The sequence below is a fragment of the Hibiscus syriacus genome, unplaced genomic scaffold (assembly GCF_006381635.1).
Source record: "Hibiscus syriacus cultivar Baekdansim isolate YM2019G1 unplaced genomic scaffold, ASM638163v2 tig00111640_pilon, whole genome shotgun sequence".
Classification (NCBI taxonomy): domain Eukaryota; kingdom Viridiplantae; phylum Streptophyta; class Magnoliopsida; order Malvales; family Malvaceae; genus Hibiscus; species Hibiscus syriacus.
The window spans coordinates 1,125,191-1,143,302 of record NW_024063142.1 but is presented as its reverse complement, the minus strand read 5'-3'; the positions used below and the strand labels follow the sequence as shown (position 1 = coordinate 1,143,302).

The 18,112-nt window shown below is 40.5% G+C and overlaps 1 protein-coding gene and 1 pseudogene across 1 annotated transcript; one reads left to right on the top strand and one right to left on the bottom strand.

Moving 5' to 3' along the window:
• The first annotated feature begins 8,179 nt into the window (after window positions 1-8,179).
• LOC120166546 lies at window positions 8,180-9,155 on the top strand. The gene is made up of 3 exons (XM_039175795.1): window positions 8,180-8,197; window positions 8,290-8,368; window positions 8,452-9,155. Exons 1-3 carry the CDS (start codon window positions 8,180-8,182, stop codon window positions 9,105-9,107), a joined length of 753 nt encoding a protein of 250 aa, XP_039031726.1. The 3' UTR covers window positions 9,108-9,155.
• Window positions 9,156-9,312: 157 nt separating this feature from the next.
• LOC120166502 lies at window positions 9,313-18,076 on the bottom strand (annotated as a pseudogene).
• Window positions 18,077-18,112: the final 36 nt, after the last annotated feature.

Genomic DNA, 18,112 nt, shown 5'->3' with positions numbered 1-18,112 from the left:
AGAGCTTGCCACTGATTGGTGGCAAGCTAGTCAGAATTTTTTTGATGGCACGGATGATGAGCAGCATCCACTTCCTCCAATTCGAGAGCCATCACCTCACCTAGAGCCATCACCCGATCGACCCGACTATACATCTCTAGAACGAGAGCCATCACCTATCCCGTCACATCATCGAGCCTCTTCTCCACCATCACCTCATGATAGGCGACCGGCAAAGATGCCACGACTCCTATCTCCTGTTCTCCACCTCCACCTCAACGGGATGAGTCAGGGGAGTTACGTGATGAGGTCAATGCCTTGCGTGAGGAGATCGGTACTCTACGCGATAACGATGGTGCATGGCGTGTGGAGGTGTCAACTTTACGTGGTGAGGTTGCCGCTCTACGTGAGATGATAGTATCGTTGCAGAATGAGGTTCATACTCTACGCAACGAGGTAAGTTTAAGATTTTCCATATTTAACTTAATGATAAATTTACTCGTAATTTCACTTAGATTAGCCATTTCACTTAGATTGCTTAGTAAATTTGTTCGGTTGCTGCCAATTCTGCTAAACTGTGTATTCTTTAACACTGTGAAATAGTATTTGTCTTTGTTTTGTCTTTTGGTTGAAAGTAAATTTGTTCGGTTGCTGCCAATTCTGCTAAACTGTGTATTCTTTAACACTGTGAATATATTTGTCTTTGTTTTGTCTTTTGGTTGAAAGTAAATTTGTTCGGTTGCTGCCAATTCTGCTAAACTGTGTATTCTTTAACACTGTGAAATAGTATTTGTCTTTGTTTTGTCTTTTGGTTGAAAGTAAATTGTTCGGTTGCTGCCAATTCTGCTAAACTGTGTATTCTTTAACACTGTGAAATAGTATTTGTCTTTGTTTTGTCTTTTGGTTGAAAGTAAATTATCCATTCAAGTTTCAATTTGCAGAAGAAGAAATAGTTTACTTTCGCAACACGAAACTTAAAATCGCAACGCGAAACCAAAATCGCAACGCGAAATGAAATCGCAACGCGAAACCAAAATCGCAACGACAAGATCGCAACGCGAAACCAAAATCGCATTGCGATTTTCATTTCGCGTTGCGATTCTTTCGTTGCGATTTTCATTTCGCATTGCGATTCTGTCGTTGCGATTTTCATTTCGCGTTGCGATTTTGGTTTCGCGTTGCGATTTTAAGTTTCGTGTTGCGAAAGTAAACTATTTCTTCTTCTGCAAATTGAAACTTGAATGGATTGCATTACTTCAACCAATAGACAAAACAAAGACAAATACTAACTTCAGGGTATTAGTTTGAAACATATTTTTCTTTGTTATCTGATGCATTTTGTGAACTATGATAGAATAATGACTTGGGTGAATACAATGCAAGTTTGAAACATATTTGTCTTTGTTTTCACTGTTTAAATATCATGTCTGTTTATTTACTGATTTTTGTATTTAATTATTTAGCGGCCCGATAGAGTGGATGCTTTACGTCGGGTTATGCTTGCACGACGGAGTTCACGCATCAGACAGCGTGCACGTGCTATTAAGTCTCCGTACACCCCATAGTGCGAAGACACCGCAAGAAGAAGCCCGACTCGCCTGTCATCCCTCAAGAGTCCACTCCTATCGTTGAAGAGGCCCCCCATATCATTCCTCGAGAGTCCCCTCCCACCGTTCAAGAGGCAACTGTCATCGTTGAAGAGGTCCCTCCCACCATTCCAGAGCCCGATTCACATGGGGTAATATATCGAAGTATTGAGAAACCCCCACCGGTTCCGGACATGATGGATGAGAGTTGGCTCTCGTATGAGTTACCGGCCAGTACCATACCGGTATCTGAAGAGGAGAGGGAACAACTACCGGACACAATTTTGGATAACACCCTTTGGGCTAAGACCGCAGTTGATTTTTATCTACATGAGCGGAGCAAGGGTGTTTCACTGACATATGCAAGCTCACCGATGATATCTTTTTGTTGCTTGAACGGCCTTGGTGGGGCGTATTATTAGGGGTCGAAGACAATGGCTATTTCGATGGGGGGTAAGTCTTATATTTTTCTTATATTTCAATTTGATTAATTTTTTTTTTAAATTTATGTAAGTCACTAATATATGTCTTTTTTGTAAAACAGCATATCGATGCGTGGGTGACACGTCTTCTAATAATAAGAAAACTTAAGAAAAATAAAAATATACGATATACAATAATGCCGACGTCTTTTCACGCCGTTCACTTGAAGAATGCACGAGATGAATCATTTGATTTGGGCAATGGACAAGCTAAACTTTATCCTGCATGGTGGGAGGTCGATAAGGTTAGTATTTATTTTAGATTGAGTTTAAAGGTTTTATGAAATAAGTGCGCAAATGAATGAATTATTACTTATGATTGCAGGTGTTTATCCCTGTTTTGGAACGTAAACATTGGATTCTCGTCGAGCTTCAGCTCCCATCCCTTAAGACAATAGTGTATGACAGCATGATAAATTACATATCATTGGCTGATTTAAGAGATGTTATTAAGGGATGGAGCTCTCATTTGGCTAAATTCTTGGATGCGATCAATTATTGGACTCGTTCTGGAAACAAGAAGCCAAAGAAGCTCAATATTACAGTTATTAGAGACGAGACCGCGCCACAACAAACGAGCGGAGCCAGAGGAGATTGTGGTCCTCTCGTATGCTTGGTGTTGGAGCGTTTGACGACGGGAAGCATCAAGTATCTACCTCCCACCGATAGAGATAAAGCTGCAGTAGGCTTGTGGTTTCGGCATTATATGGCTAAATCGATATATACGAGACGCTGCCTACCTGCATCCGCGTTATAAAATGTCCATAAACAATTGGTAAGTTTATATACTTATAAATGAAAATGTTTGGTTAAGTAATTAGAATTCAATAATTTGCGTAGAAAGTGTTGTTTGAACAAATGTTTGGTTTCTGCAGGTTAATCTCAGAAGTGAACTGCGTGAAAATGATGTCGAGCTGCAAAAGTTGATTCAATAGTTTAATTGATTGTTTTTTGATTGTTTAATTGATTTGTAAAAGTTGATTCAATTTTTGATTGTTTAATTGATTTGTAAAAGATGATTTGTAAAAGTTGATTTGTGTAATTGATGCGAACATAATTCTTATTTGTGCTTGTTTAATTGATTGAAATGTAATGGTTGATTTTGTTGATTTCAATCTGCATTATGTTGAAGGCAAAAATGACTATCGCAATGCGAAATGAAAATCGCAATGCGAAATGAAAATCGCAACGAGAGAATCGCAATGCGAAATGAAAATCGCAATGCGGAAATGAAAATCGCAATGCGTTTATAATTTCGCATTGCGATTATCTCGTTGCGATTTTCATTTCGCATTGCGATTTTCATTTCCGCATTGCGATTCTTTCGTTGCGATTTTCATTTCGCATTGCGATTTTCATTTCGCATTGCGATTTTCATTTCGTATTGCGATTTTAATTTCGCATTGCGATTATGTCGGTTCGATTTTCATTTCGCATTGCGATTTTCATTTCGCATTGCGATTCTCTCGTTGCGATTTTCATTTCGCATTGCGATTTTCATTTCGCATTGCGATTCTCTCGTTGCGATTTTCATTTCCGCATTGCGATTTTCATGTTGGGATTTTCATTTCGCGTTGCGATTGTATTTTCCGTGTTGCGATAGTCAAATGCATGCCTAATAGTGATAACAACTGAATAACAAGAGTTGGTTAAGTCAAAATGGTTGGCCTGAGTCATTAATTCAACTGAAAATGTTAAAAGTTCACACATAAAATCCACATAATACACGTTTGCATATGAGCTTTTGATGGCAACGTTTACATAATACACATAAAATGTTAAATGTTAAACGTTTACATAATACAACTGAATAACAACGTTTACATAATACAAAGTTCACACCATATGAGCTTTGGATTTTGATGAGGATCCATATTTTGGTAGAGGAAAAGATGATTTTGATGGCACTGGTGATCCACATGTCAACCTTGTATGACCACTTTCCTTGCACCGACTACATGTCGATCTCTTCTTCTCTTCACCCTTAGACGGTATACGATCGTGACTTTTTGGTCGGCCAGGTAGCCTTCTGTCCATGGCTGGTGGCAAAACTGTTTGTAAGTCATCTGGTATGTCCCACTCAGAAGGATGTGGAATAGGGTAGACAATCTCGGCATAAGTCTGTCGATAAACTTCTGTAGTGTAGCAATCCATAGCGTATGCGCTTGAATCATCTTGGTTTAAATGAAGAGCAACTTTTATAACATGGCCACACGGATAACCAGATGTTTGCCATTTCATACAACTACACGTCTTGCATTTAGATCGACTAGCCCATTTAAGTTATTATCCAGTACTTGAAACAAAGTGTTTGAACATGGTTCAACTCTCCATGACGTTGACTTCACAACACGTTTCGTTATCTTTTTTTCAGTCCATGGTGTAACACGATGTTCCAATGTTCCTGTAAATTTAAATAAACAATACTTAGTAAAATATATAAATATGATAAGTTACGAATTCAAAGAAATAATACCTGCATGGTTTCTTTTCTTGTAGTACCACTGTTGAATAGAGGCTCGAAAAAACTCCATTAACATAGTAATGGGTAATTTCCGGGAATGACGACTTAGAGCGTTGATTGATTCTGCACTATTAGACGTCATGAAACCATATCTTGCTCCAAGTTGATGTACTCTTGACCATCTTTCAAACCCGACATCTTCTAGTGTTTGAGCACACTGAGGCAAAACACGTCTTAAACAATTTATATGCTTATTGAAATCCACTTCCCGATAAGCTTTTACAGCCTTCCAGTATGTCCATTTGTGCTTTTTTATACCAGCAGACCTTGATTTTAGATTTCTATACAAATGAACACCACAAAGTCCATGAAAAGCATCTGGGAAACACCTTCTAACAGCGTTGTCAATTGAGTTTGCCCTATCGGATATGATTGTCAGATTGCTAATAGGACCTATGCAATCCCTAAGATGCCCCATAAACCATGTCCATGAATCAGAGGTTTCAGATTTGCCAACCCCGTAAGCTATTGGCAATATCCCATTGTTAGCATCCATGGCTACTGCTAATAAGTTTACTCCAAGGTATCGACCTTTCAAATGTGCTCCGTCAACTATAATAACTGGGCGCATGCAAGTAATAAACGAACGAATCTACAAAATAATATACACAAGAAATATAATCATTTAAATGTGAAATGCATGTAACTAACAAAATGAGTCAACAAAATTATATTGATTTACTAACCGTAGCACCAATGGCGATAAACAGCAACTCAAAGCGTCCATCTCTATCTGTTTTGATATGAGTTACCGACCCAGGATTTTTCAGCTTTAAATTGTGACAATAAGCCGGCAGTTGGGCAAACGATGCTTCTGGCGACCCCCTCAACAATTCCAAGGCATAACATTTGGCTCTCCAAGCTTGAGAATATGATATACTAATTGAACCGAGCATTCATGTCAGTCATAATTTCATGTCCCGATATACCCTGCCATTCAAAAACATTAACTCAGCCAGAAAACCACCCAACACCTTTTTGTTTGCCTGTCTATGGTGAGGAAAAACTTGGGTTCTTGAACATGTATGTTTATCAATAAAAGTCCTAACTTGAAACATTTTGCAATCTTTTATTCTCTTTGCAATCATACGCCACGTACAGTTTTTGTCAATCATACACCTTGTTTCGAAACGATCTTTGCTTGATTTGTTAACTTTTAGTTGATAGCCATCTTCCACACATTTCGTATATAAAGCTATCTTCAAGTCTTCCTTTGTATCAAAACAATCATCTTTCTTGATACGAATAACTTTTGTGTAACAATCAACTGCTTTCTTTATCAACTCTTCTTCGGTATCTGAAGTAATTCTGGCATATTCCAGTTATACGCCCGTGGCATTTTCTTTTCTTCGGGGACTTTTTCTTCTTCTTTTTCTTCTTCAGGATTATATGAATTACAGAATGGATGTTCAACATGTTCATTCATAGTCGTAACTTCCTCCTCATTATCATCAACATTACATTCTTCGGCAACGGCTGTTTCATCATCAAAATTCGGGTATTGACCAATATCAATATCATTACACGCATGGTCTGTTTCTTCTTCTGAAACATCATCAAAATCCGTGTATTGACCAATATCAAAGTCCGGATATTGACCAAGACCAAATTTCGAATACTGACTAGTACTCACAATTTTTTCTGTTGGCTCATCATCGTCTAACTGGTCAATACGAAAACCGGAATTTGGTGCTGAAAGTTGATTGGGATTTGGATTAGAGAAAGGTTGTGGGTTTTGAGAAAAACTTAGTTGATTACTACCCGCTACTGACCCAACAATACTACTTCTAGGTTCAACAACATACAATGTAACATCATCTTGTGAAACACTAATGTAAGCAATGAATCGTTCAACATCTTCATTGTCGGTTAACAAATAAACTTTACCATTTCTCTGATAAGATAGCCTAAATCCACTTAGGGGCTCTAAATTCAATTTATTTGAAACACGTAGCATTAGAGTTTCATAAGTTAACTTTTGTAAAGACAATTTTAGTTGAAGATTTATGGGTAAAGGCATATATTGTAAAACACCATTAACATTATCCCATGACCCTCCAAAACACAAATCTATCCAACATGATCAACATTAGATGATTTCATGGTTGTAACTAAACAAACGAGATGCGAAACTAAGACCTGTTGCCGGATGGGGAAGGATGTCGTTGGATATAGGAACGGATGTCGCCGGAGAGAGTGATAGATGGAGATGGAATGAGTTGCGATTTAGGGATTTAGTTTATGATTTCAGTGTTATATACCCAAAATTTCAGTGTTGTGATTTACAGATTCTCGTTGCGATTTACGGATTATCGTTGCGATTTACAGATTCTCGTTGCGATTTACGGATTATCGTTGCGATTTACGGATACGCGTTGCGATTTACGGATTATCGTTGCGATTTACGGATACGCGTTGCGATTTACGGATACGCATTGCGATTTACGGATACGCGTTGCGATTTACGGATACACGTTGCTGTTTACGGATACGCGTTGCGATTTACGGATACGCGTTGCGATATACGGATACGCATTGCGATTTACCCATACGCGTTGCGATTTACGGATACACGTTGCGATTTACGGATACGCGTTGCGATTTATGTGTTCGCGTTGCGATTTTCATATTCGCGTTGCGATTATGGAAAATCGCAATGCGAATTTGTACTATCGCATCGCGATTTTCAAGAATCGCGTTGCGATTCTGGAAACTGATTTGCGATTCTGGGGATCGCGTTGCGATTTTTATTTCGCGTTGCGATTTTGTTGGTCATTTTGGCAAATCCAAAAAAAGTTGGTTAAAATCGTATATTATAACTTTTTTTTGGTCACTGAGGCGATTTTCTCTAATATAAACATAAATGAATATTTTATTATTTTATTTGTATATAAGTGAATGTAAACAAAAAAATATTTGATACATAAATATTAACAAAACAAACAACTTAACCAATTTGTTAAATATACTTGCCTAAATTTATATGTTTTTATATCTATCTTTTATCTATTTGATACATAAATATTAACAAACAAACAAAAATTACATAATTACAAAAATATTCGGTCATAATAAAATAAATAATTAATATAATAATAATTATTTAATAAATAGCATACTTAGAGATAAAGCAAAACCTTCAAATAAATATCATAATATATATTATAAACTCTGCTACTTTGTACCATATCCTTTTCTCTTTATAAAGCACATGTCGTAATTAGGGCTAATAAAAATACTTAAATCACTAAATTTTGATTTAATTTGATTTGATTGAGTTAGATATTTTTTGAATATATACTATTTCTCTTTATTTCTCAGATTACTGTGACTTGCCTCCCAAGTCTCAACTCCTAAATTTGTATAGTAGAAGGTAATTGATTAGCTATTTATTTTAATTACCTATAATCTTGATACAGTATATTATCTATTGATTAACATTCCATTTAAAATTGAAGATTACAAAATATCTGATTCTGTATGGATCATCGGCTAAATTTACTTTAAAGAAACTTGTGTAAGAAGTTTCCATAGTTTAAGTATAAATTTATTCTGTTTTAGTGTTTTCTTATCTATTTCAAAGTTCTCACCCTCCTGAGTTTTATTCAATGGAACAATCCAAAGCAGTTAAGTTTATTTCTGAATCTGTCTATTCTAGTTTTATAATTATTATTTTTCATAATTTTTATTTTATTCGTGTTTTTAATTATTTTCGTAGACTTGTACTTTGAAAGTGAATATAAACTGTTGCAACGATTGTCGAACAAAAGCAAGGGAAAAGCTGCAAAAAATCAGCGGTAATTTTATGATTTGAATTGAATTTGGTGTTAGAATAATAGTATAATCACTGCCGTTTGTTTGTTTCACTTTTTACAATCAGGAGTGGAGGCCGTCGACAATGATTCCAAAGGGGTGCTTACGATTTCTGGAAAAGTAAACCCAATGGTTATTGTGAAGAAGATTGAAAAATGGGGCAGAAAGGCAGAGCTTTTGTCTTTGGAGCAGTCCCCTAATCGAGCCACTGATAATGGCGATCCCCATCATGAATTAAAATGCCATACGAACGACGACTGTTGTTGTCATTGTGATTCCATTTCCGATTCTGAATCTGAAATTCAAAATGGTCCCGAGGCTGCTGTATCAAACAAGACCAACAATCCCAGCATCACTTCCAACGACCAAACCACAAAGAGTAAAGCCATGAAATGGTGTTTCGGATTGTTTCGTAAGAAAAATGAAGCAAAGGTAACCATGGTAGAGGCACCACCTTCGAAGGGGGATGGGCCGTCGAGATGGCAATTTCCAAGAACACCAATGCTAGATTATGGTGGTGGTCCTAGGCCATACTATCAACCTTTTCGGCCTTATCATCCGCCGCCAATGATGGGAAGGCATCCGGGGCCTTCGCGTTATCCGTTTGGGGTTATGCGTCCACTGCCAATGCCTCCATACGGCGTTTTCAACTCTCGACCACCACCTATGGTTAACCCGATGATTCACTACACAAGTTATGCTGATAATTATAGTCCATGGTGAAATTGTTTACGTTTGAACATATTATGTTTGCCTTTTGCTAAGGACATGTTATTTGTTTGTCCTTTGCTCTAGAGAGATTGAATGTAGTTAAGTTTTGTCGCTCTAGAGAGATTGAATGTAGTTAAGTTTTGTCCTTGGTTTGAACTATCTAATTAAAATTCTCTAGAGGCTATAGCAGTTATTACAATATTTGTGCAGTACACACTATAGGGAACATGAAAAACTGTTTATAAAATGAAGTTCATATATGTGGTAAGCAAAGCAGGACTTACCGAATAACAAAGTTGAGTACATGCTGTTGCTGCATCAATTTGATGTGAAGTTGGTAATGAAAGAAATTTTGGTGTTGAGATCATCCCATTCTAATGCTTCCACCAATCCTTAATACAGTACACCGTCGGCACAGTCCAGGAATCATGAGTTATTCTGATTGATAGTCTCTTCAACTTTGGGCAATCAATGACAGCAATGTTCTTCAAGCAAGGGAAAGTTAATGCCAGTGGTGTAATGCTCCTTAGTTCAGGGAGGTCGAGGATGGATATAGTTTTGAGCCTCGAAAATGCCTTTGAATCGGGCTCTAGTTTCTCTTCTTCGCTTACCACTTCTTCCAATGCTTTGCAGTAGAACAAGTAAATTGCTTCTAGCTTCAGAAGTAACATGTCCATGAAGCATTCTTCAGTTTATGGCAATACCAGATATTCAACAACCGTAGATTTTGCAGGATTGCTTCTCCAGGTGGGGTTTTCCAAACTGAAGTTAGGTTAGTGATGCAGGGGGATCCGAGACAGATGACGCTGAGCTGTCAGATTGCACGTTGATGGCGCTGAGATACCATGAGTTGGCAGATCAGCGCAAAGGCGGGAATTGATTGTGACATGTTCCTTATTGGGGTCGTTTTGAGTATGTTTCAGTCTTTTGGCCATAACTTTGGCTACAGGTGTCAGAATCGCGCATAAGACCCCAATCCGGAAAGCTCTTTTCGACGCGCACGCTCTCCACATTGAGCTATGCTCCATGTGGCCTTTTTTTCAACCTCAAATTCTGCCGTTTTCCCCTCCGAATCACTAGATTTAGTTATTTTTTACTATTTATGGTAATATTTCGATTGTTAATTAGGAAGTCAATTTAAATCCGATTTAGACCGGATTTTTGGGAGATTGCTTATTTTATTTCGAATTTCAATTTAGAGTGATTTTCGGGATTTTGCTATTTTTGGCAAAAATTCGAATAAATACGATTTTTGCTATTTTTGGCAAAATTCGAATAAAGACGATTTCTTTTGCTATAACAGTCCGGCTTGTGGACTGCTTTTGGATGATTATTGATTTTATAATATTTTATTAAACCCTAGAGACTTTTTTCTCTGGTTTTTGGGCGAATTTTCTCTTGTGAATCGTCTGTCGGAACTAGCCTACAGGATAATCACTATTCTGTCTGGCGTCAGTTGGTGTCAGAGCTTCAACATCTTCTTGGAAATTTCACCAGTTTCAATGGCTGGAGGTCGTGGTCGTGGTCGTCGTGAGCAGGTTCCGAATGAGGAAGCCCAACGCCGTGATCGCAGCGTTCAGGATGTGATGATTGCGGATTTGCAGAGGCAAGTCGCAGAATTAACCCAGCGCCTGGCGGCGCAGGATTTAGAGGATCGTGAGGCCTCTGATCACGATACCAATTCCACTTTCGAAAACCCATATCACAATCGCGCAGGATTCCGGGGCGCAGGATTCCGGGAGCACCGTGGTCGGGAGGAGCGTCATGGAGACCTCGGTTTTCGGGTCGATCTCCCTGAGTTTTCTGGTACATTACAGGCCGAGGGATTCGTGGATTGGATTAATGAAGTGGAGCGTATTTTTGAATATAAGGAAGTCCCCGATCGTGTGAAAGTGAAACTGATCGCCATCAAACTCAAGGGCAGAGCATCTGCGTGGTGGGAACAGTTACGACGTTCACGAGAAAGACAGGGCAAAGCCAAGATCACTGATTGGGAGAAGATGAAAAAGAAGATGAAGGGCCACTTCCTTCCCTTCGGCTACACGCAAACCTTATTTCAGCGACTTCATGCGTTGAGGCAGGGCGCGCGATCAGTCGTTGATTACACGGAGGAGTTTTACCAATTGGTCGCCCGGAACGATTTATCTGAGACGGAGGAGCAGATGGTGGCGCGATATTTGGGGGGTTTACGCCAGCCCTTGCAAGATGTCCTCAGCCTTCATTCATTGTGGAGTGTTTCGGAAGCATACCAGCGTGCACTTGCTGTTGAAAAACAGCAAAACAGGAGACCAGTGATCAGGAGCGATCACAACAGTCGACCAGTTCGCCCTCAAGAGTCCCGTCCTGCTCAGCAGCCACCGCAGGGTAATTCTAACCCTACTATTAGATGTTTTCGTTGTGGTGAACAAGGGCATAGGGCGACTGATTGCAGGAAGCCTGCTAGTCAAAAGGGCAAAAATTTGTTGATTGAGGAAAACGTGGAAGACGAGACTGAGGAGATTGGCGAACCCGTGTATGACGATAATGAGACTGATGATGTGCTGTATGGAGATGGTCATGAGACTCTGGTCGTTCGCAAGAGTCTACTTACCCCCAAGGGCGATTCAGGGGACGATTGGTTGAGAACCAATATTTTCCACACGACTTGCACAGTTGCAGATAAAGTCTGCAAAATGATCATTGACAGCGGCAGTTGTGAGAATGTAGTGTCCGAGGAGGTTGTCCAGAAATTGCAGTTGAAGACGGACCGTCATCCTAAGCCATACAAGTTGTCATGGCTAAATAAAGACAGTGAGGTAACAGTTGATAGGCGATGCCTGGTGTCTTTTTCAATTGGTAGAAAATATTTTGATAATGCCTGGTGTGATGTTGTGTCTATGGATGCGTGTCATATATTGTTGGGTCGACCTTGGCAGTATGATCGCAGTGTCATTCATGATGGACGGAAGAATACATATTCCCTTAGCATCAAGGGAAAAAAGATTGTGTTGGCACCCCGGCGGGAAGGACTTACTCCTACCCCAGTAACCCATAATACTAATCTGCTTTCTATGTCCAGGTTTTTAGATGAGATTGAGCATGGCGACGTGGTCTATGCCTTGCTACCTTGCGAGAACAATGCAGTAGACGTGGATACAGATTTACCAGTAGAGGTGCAGCGGTTGCTAGCAGAATTCTCTAACTTGATGCCAGAGGATCTTCCTCCTGGACTACCACCTATGAGGGATATTCAGCATCAAATTGACCTTGTTCCTGGGTCAAGTTTGCCAAATCGACCAGCATATCGCCTCAGTCCCAAGGAGGCCGAAGAGTTGCAGCGACAGGTGGAAGAGCTGTTGGAGAGGGGCTATATCCGAGAGAGTATGAGCCCATGTGCAGTCCCTGCTCTGTTAGTGCCAAAGAAAGATGGTTCTTGGCGTATGTGTGTTGACAGCCGAGCGATCAACAGAATTACAGTGAAGTACCGGTTTCCAATTCCCCGTCTAGATGATATGTTGGATCAGCTATCTGGTTCTAAGATCTTCTCAAAAATTGACCTTAAGAGCGGTTACCACCAAATCAGAATAAGGCCTGGAGATGAGTGGAAGACGGCGTTTAAAACGCCACAAGGGTTGTATGAGTGGATGGTCATGCCTTTTGGGTTATCCAATGCGCCCAGTACATTCATGAGATTTATGCATCAGGTCTTGCGGCCTTTTATGGGGAAATTTGTTGTAGTTTACTTCGATGATATCCTCGTTTATAGTCCGACATGGACTTCACACTTCGATCACCTCCGTGCTGTTTTTGAGATGCTGAAAACGGAGTGCTTGTTTGTCAATCAAAAGAAGTGTTCTTTCTTCACCACTTCTGTGACTTTTCTTGGTTTTGTTGTGTCTACTGATGGTGTTCATGCAGATCAGTCAAAAATAGATGCAGTCTTGGAGTGGCCCAGACCAAGAACCTTACATGACATCCGAAGTTTCCATGGCTTGGCGTCTTTTTACCGTCGATTCATTAGAAATTTCAGTACTCTGATCGCCCCTATCACAGAGTGCCTCAAGGGGCGTGATTTCCAGTGGTCTGAGGAGGCAGAGGCCAGTTTTCAACTGGTCAAGCAGAAGATGACCGAGGCTCCAGTTTTGGCACTTCCAGATTTTGACAAAGTGTTCGAGGTAAATTGTGATGCATCTGGCGTTGGCATTGGTGGTGTTCTGAGTCAGGCAGGTCGTCCGGTTGCTTTTTCAGTGAGAAGCTATCGGGATCAAAGAAAAATTATTCCACTTATGATCTGGAGTTCTATGCCATAGTTCAGTCCCTGAAGCATTGGCGTCACTACCTAGTACAGAAGGAGTTTATTCTGTTTACCGATCATGAGGCCTTGAAGTACATCAATGGCCAACACAAGCTGAGTAGACGTCATGCCAAGTGGGTAGCATACTTGCAAGAATTCACTTTTACGCTGAGGCACCAAGCAGGGAGTTTGAACCGCGTCGCAGATGCCTGAGCCGTCGTACCTTACTTCTCACCACCATGAGTACTAAAGTTGCAGGATTTGAGACGTTCACAGATATGTATGCAGCTGATCCTTCCTTTGGAAGGATATTTCAGGAGGTAACTGAGGGTCACCGTCATGATTTTGTTTTGCATAATGGGTATCTGTTTCGTGGATTACAATTGTGCATTCCAGATTGTTCATTGAGGCAGCAAATTATAAGTGAACTCCATAATGAGGGACACTTTGGCCGAGATAAGACATTGGCCCTTATCTCTTCTGAATTTTATTGGCCCAAGTTGACTAGTGATGTGACCCATTATGTGGACCGTTGTTATGTGTGCCAGCGGTCTAAGGAGTTCTCACCAATGCGGGATTGTACACTCCCTTACCTGTTCCTGAAGCTCCTTGGTTCGATGTCAGCATGGATTTTGTACTAGGCTTACCCCGTACCCAAAGGGCCTCTGATTCTATCTTTGTTGTGGTTGACAGGTTTTCCAAGATGGCTCATTTTGTAGCTTGCAGAAAGACTATGGATGCTGACCGGATTGCCCATCTCTATTTCAAGGAGATTGTGCGTTTACATGGTGTTCCTCGATCCATCACTTCAGATCGTGATACTAAGTTCATCAGTCATTTCTGGAAGAGCCTGTGGGGAAACTGGGAACACAGTTGAATTTCAGTAGCGCCTACCACCCCAGACGGATGGCCAGACTGAGGTGGTGAACCGAAGTTTAGGAAACCTTTTAAGGTGTTTGGCAGGAACGAAGCCGAAGCAGTGGGATTTGGCATTGCCTCAGGCAGAATTTGCCTACAACAGATCAAAAACAGAACCACAGGTTTAAGCCCATTTGAGATTGTCTATGGTCAGAACCCATCCGGGGTGTTGGACTTAGCCCCTATTCCACGTATAGGACGTTTCAGTCCTAAAGCAGATGAGATGGCAAAGTATCTTCGGGGTATCCATGAGCAGGTGAAACAGACCATTCATGAGAGCAATACCAAGTACAAGACTCGGGTCGATAATCATCGTCGTCAGGTACTTTTTGATGTTGGTGATTTTGTTTGGGCTGTATTAACTCGTGATCGTTTTCCTGTTGGTGAGTATAATAAGCTTAAGGATCGGAAGATTGGACCTTGTGAGGTCGTGCAGAAGATCAATGATAATGCTTACAGGTTGCGACTTCCCAGTCACTTGAAGACTTCTGATGTCTTTAATGTGAAGCACCTGAGTCATTGTTTTGTGGATCCTGATGACACTACTCTGAACTCGAGGACGAGTTCTTTCCAACCCGGGGCGACTGATGCAGGGGGATCCGAGACAGATGACGCTGAGCTGTCAGATTGCACGTTGATGGCGCTGAGATACCATGAGTTGGCAGATCAGCGCAAAGGCGGGAATTGATTGTGACATGTTCCTTATTGGGGTCGTTTTGAGTATGTTTCAGTCTTTTGGCCATAACTTTGGCTACAGGTGTCAGAATCGCGCATAAGACCCCAATCCGGAAAGCTCTTTTCGACGCGCACGCTCTCCACATTGAGCTATGCTCCATGTGGCCTTTTTTTCAACCTCAAATTCTGCCGTTTTCCCCTCCGAATCACTAGATTTAGTTATTTTTTACTATTTATGGTAATATTTCGATTGTTAATTAGGAAGTCAATTTAAATCCGATTTAGACCGGATTTTTGGGAGATTGCTTATTTTATTTCGAATTTCAATTTAGAGTGATTTTCGGGATTTTGCTATTTTTGGCAAAAATTCGAATAAATACGATTTTTGCTATTTTTGGCAAAATTCGAATAAAGACGATTTCTTTTGCTATAACAGTCCGGCTTGTGGACTGCTTTTGGATGATTATTGATTTTATAATATTTTATTAAACCCTAGAGACTTTTTTCTCTGGTTTTTGGGCGAATTTTCTCTTGTGAATCGTCTGTCGGAACTAGCCTACAGGATAATCACTATTCTGTCTGGCGTCAGTTAGGCAGGCCATGCAAGGCTAAAACTTCCAGATTAGGTAACCAGTTCTCTCCATCCTCGGCATCCACTACCAAGCAATTGAAGTCATTGCAGTATTTGATGCTAAGTCTTCTCAGTCGTTTACTGTAACCGAAAGTTGGTGATAATTCTAATTGATGCAGACCTTCACATTCTTTTATGAATAAATACTGTATGCATCTAATTAAACTTCTAATGCCGGAGAGCTTGTGCAGCGAGGTTATTGTGGAAATGGTTAGTCCAAGATTAGGTAACCAATTCTCTCCATCCTCGGCATCCACTACCAAGCAATTTAAGTCATTGCAGTCTTTGATGCTAAGTCTTCTCAGTCGTTTACTGTAACCGAAAGTTGGTGATAATTCTAGTTGATGCAGACCTTCTCATTCTTTTATGAATAAATACTGTATGCATCTGATTAAACTTCTAATGCCGGAGAGCTGGTGCAGCGAGGTTATTGTGGAAATGGTTAGTCCAAGTATGCGGAGGTGTGTCAAGGTCTCCAATACCTCAAATCTGACATCATCGTCACTTTCGGAGTTCTGAACTTCCCAAAGCTCGTAACTGTAATACAAATTCAAGACCACCAACTCTGAAAGTCTAGCTATAGCCTCATTTGGGATTGTTCGAAGAGAGTATGTGCGCAAGAGATTCAGGTGGTTCAGCTTTGCTAAATTTCCCAGCCCCTTAGGCAATGTGGTCATTTTTGTAGCTGTTAAATTAAGATGACGCAACTCTAATAACTCATCAATACTCACTGGGATCTTTCTGATGCTTGTAAATGACAAATCCAGGAGTCTAAGAGCAATCAATGATTGAAAAAAGTCGTCCGTATCCGATTTAGGGTATTATTCCACTGAAGCAGCAGAGTCAGCAGGTTTGGGCATACTGGTACTTCATGTAGCCCAGTGATTCCATTGTCTAATAAAGAAATTATTTGTGCTCCTTCCCAGTTTTTAACACAAGGAGCTTCCGTAAGGCCCAAGCATGCCTCTACCAAAAATTTCCCCTTGTTTACCCCACATTCTGATGCTATCCATAAGACAAAACTTCGGATAACATCGTTCATTTTCTTCCTCGCCCATTTCCAATAAGCAGGCAACTTTTAGAGACCCAATTGCAGCATACCCTTTATTATAGACATGACGATCGTTGGAGCTGCCTAAAAATCCTTCTGCAATCCAGTACTCTACCAGTTGTTCTTTCTCAATAGAATAGCTATGAGGGAATAGAGAACAATACAAAAAACACATTTTTGTTGCCTCATTCTCCAAATTGTCATAGCTAAACTTTAGGAGTGTAAATACATCTTCCATACCTCGAAGTTCCGATGGAGACTTGTTGAGTAATTCGATTGCATACTTCCATTCTCCTTCAGTCTCCTTATTGGCCATGGCTCTACCTGCAGTGATCAATGCAAGCGGTAAGCCTCCACATTTCTGAACGATCGTCTCGGCATAAGTTCTAATAGCCGGTGCTCCAAAATCTCCATTCTTCCAACCTTCTCGCAGAACAATTGCTGACTTGTCATCAGTTAAGAGTTCTACTTTGAGCTTCCTATGAGCATCCATGTCACTACATACATCCATGGAACGCGTTGTGAATATCAGCTTGCACTTGTTTTCCTCATCAGGAAGAGGAATCCCAATATCCCCCAAATCAATTCTCTCCCAAACATCATCTAGCAATAGGAGGAATCTCTTCCTTTTCAAAACACTGTAAATCTTTGAAGTTAGTTGCTCATGTGTTTCACTTTCTTCCCAGTTCCCATGGCAACCCTATCCTGGCCACAATGGATTGTTGGATCTTCCTGGCAACAAATTCCTTAGAGACCAAGACATTGCCACATCATAGTTGTGATCTCTGGTCAGAAATGCATTTTTGATGGTCTTCAGAAGCGTTGTTTTCCCAACTCCACCCATCCCATATAAGGCGATGGTTCCCACAATGCCCTCTTCAAGAAACTCCCACACCTTGTGTAACATCACACTGATGCCAATTGCAGGCTTACATGGTTTCTCCTCAACAGGAGCAGGATGTGGCTGTGTCACTAGTCTCTCAAAGTTTCCTTTCCCCTTCAGTTCACTTAGCTCCTTCAGCTTCTCTATCACCTCCTTGCTCAGATTGTATTTCGAACAACAACTCAGATTGAAGCACCCCGGGAGTCGCCTACTCTGTCTAAAACTCTCTTTGATGGAGGTAGCTTCAGATTCAATAACTTTACTCTTGCCAGCCACTTCTGCACTTCATTTGTTCGACTCTTTATCCATCGAGCTCAGCTCGCACAAGGAGAGTCCTTAAGTCATCCCTCTTGTCCTTCAGTTCGATTAGTTCTGCAGCGAACGATTGCATCCCTCGGTCCAAATTGATAACATGGCTTGCCTGAGAAGCCATTGCTGTGCATAATCTTTCAACTATGCTGATCAGAGGGGTAATGAAATCCATTGGTGAAAAAGCTCAATGTTCTCGGTAGAGAAGAGCAGAGACTCAAGGTCTGTGTTAAAATCGCTAATACCTGGTTCAGACCAGAACATCATCCAAATTAAC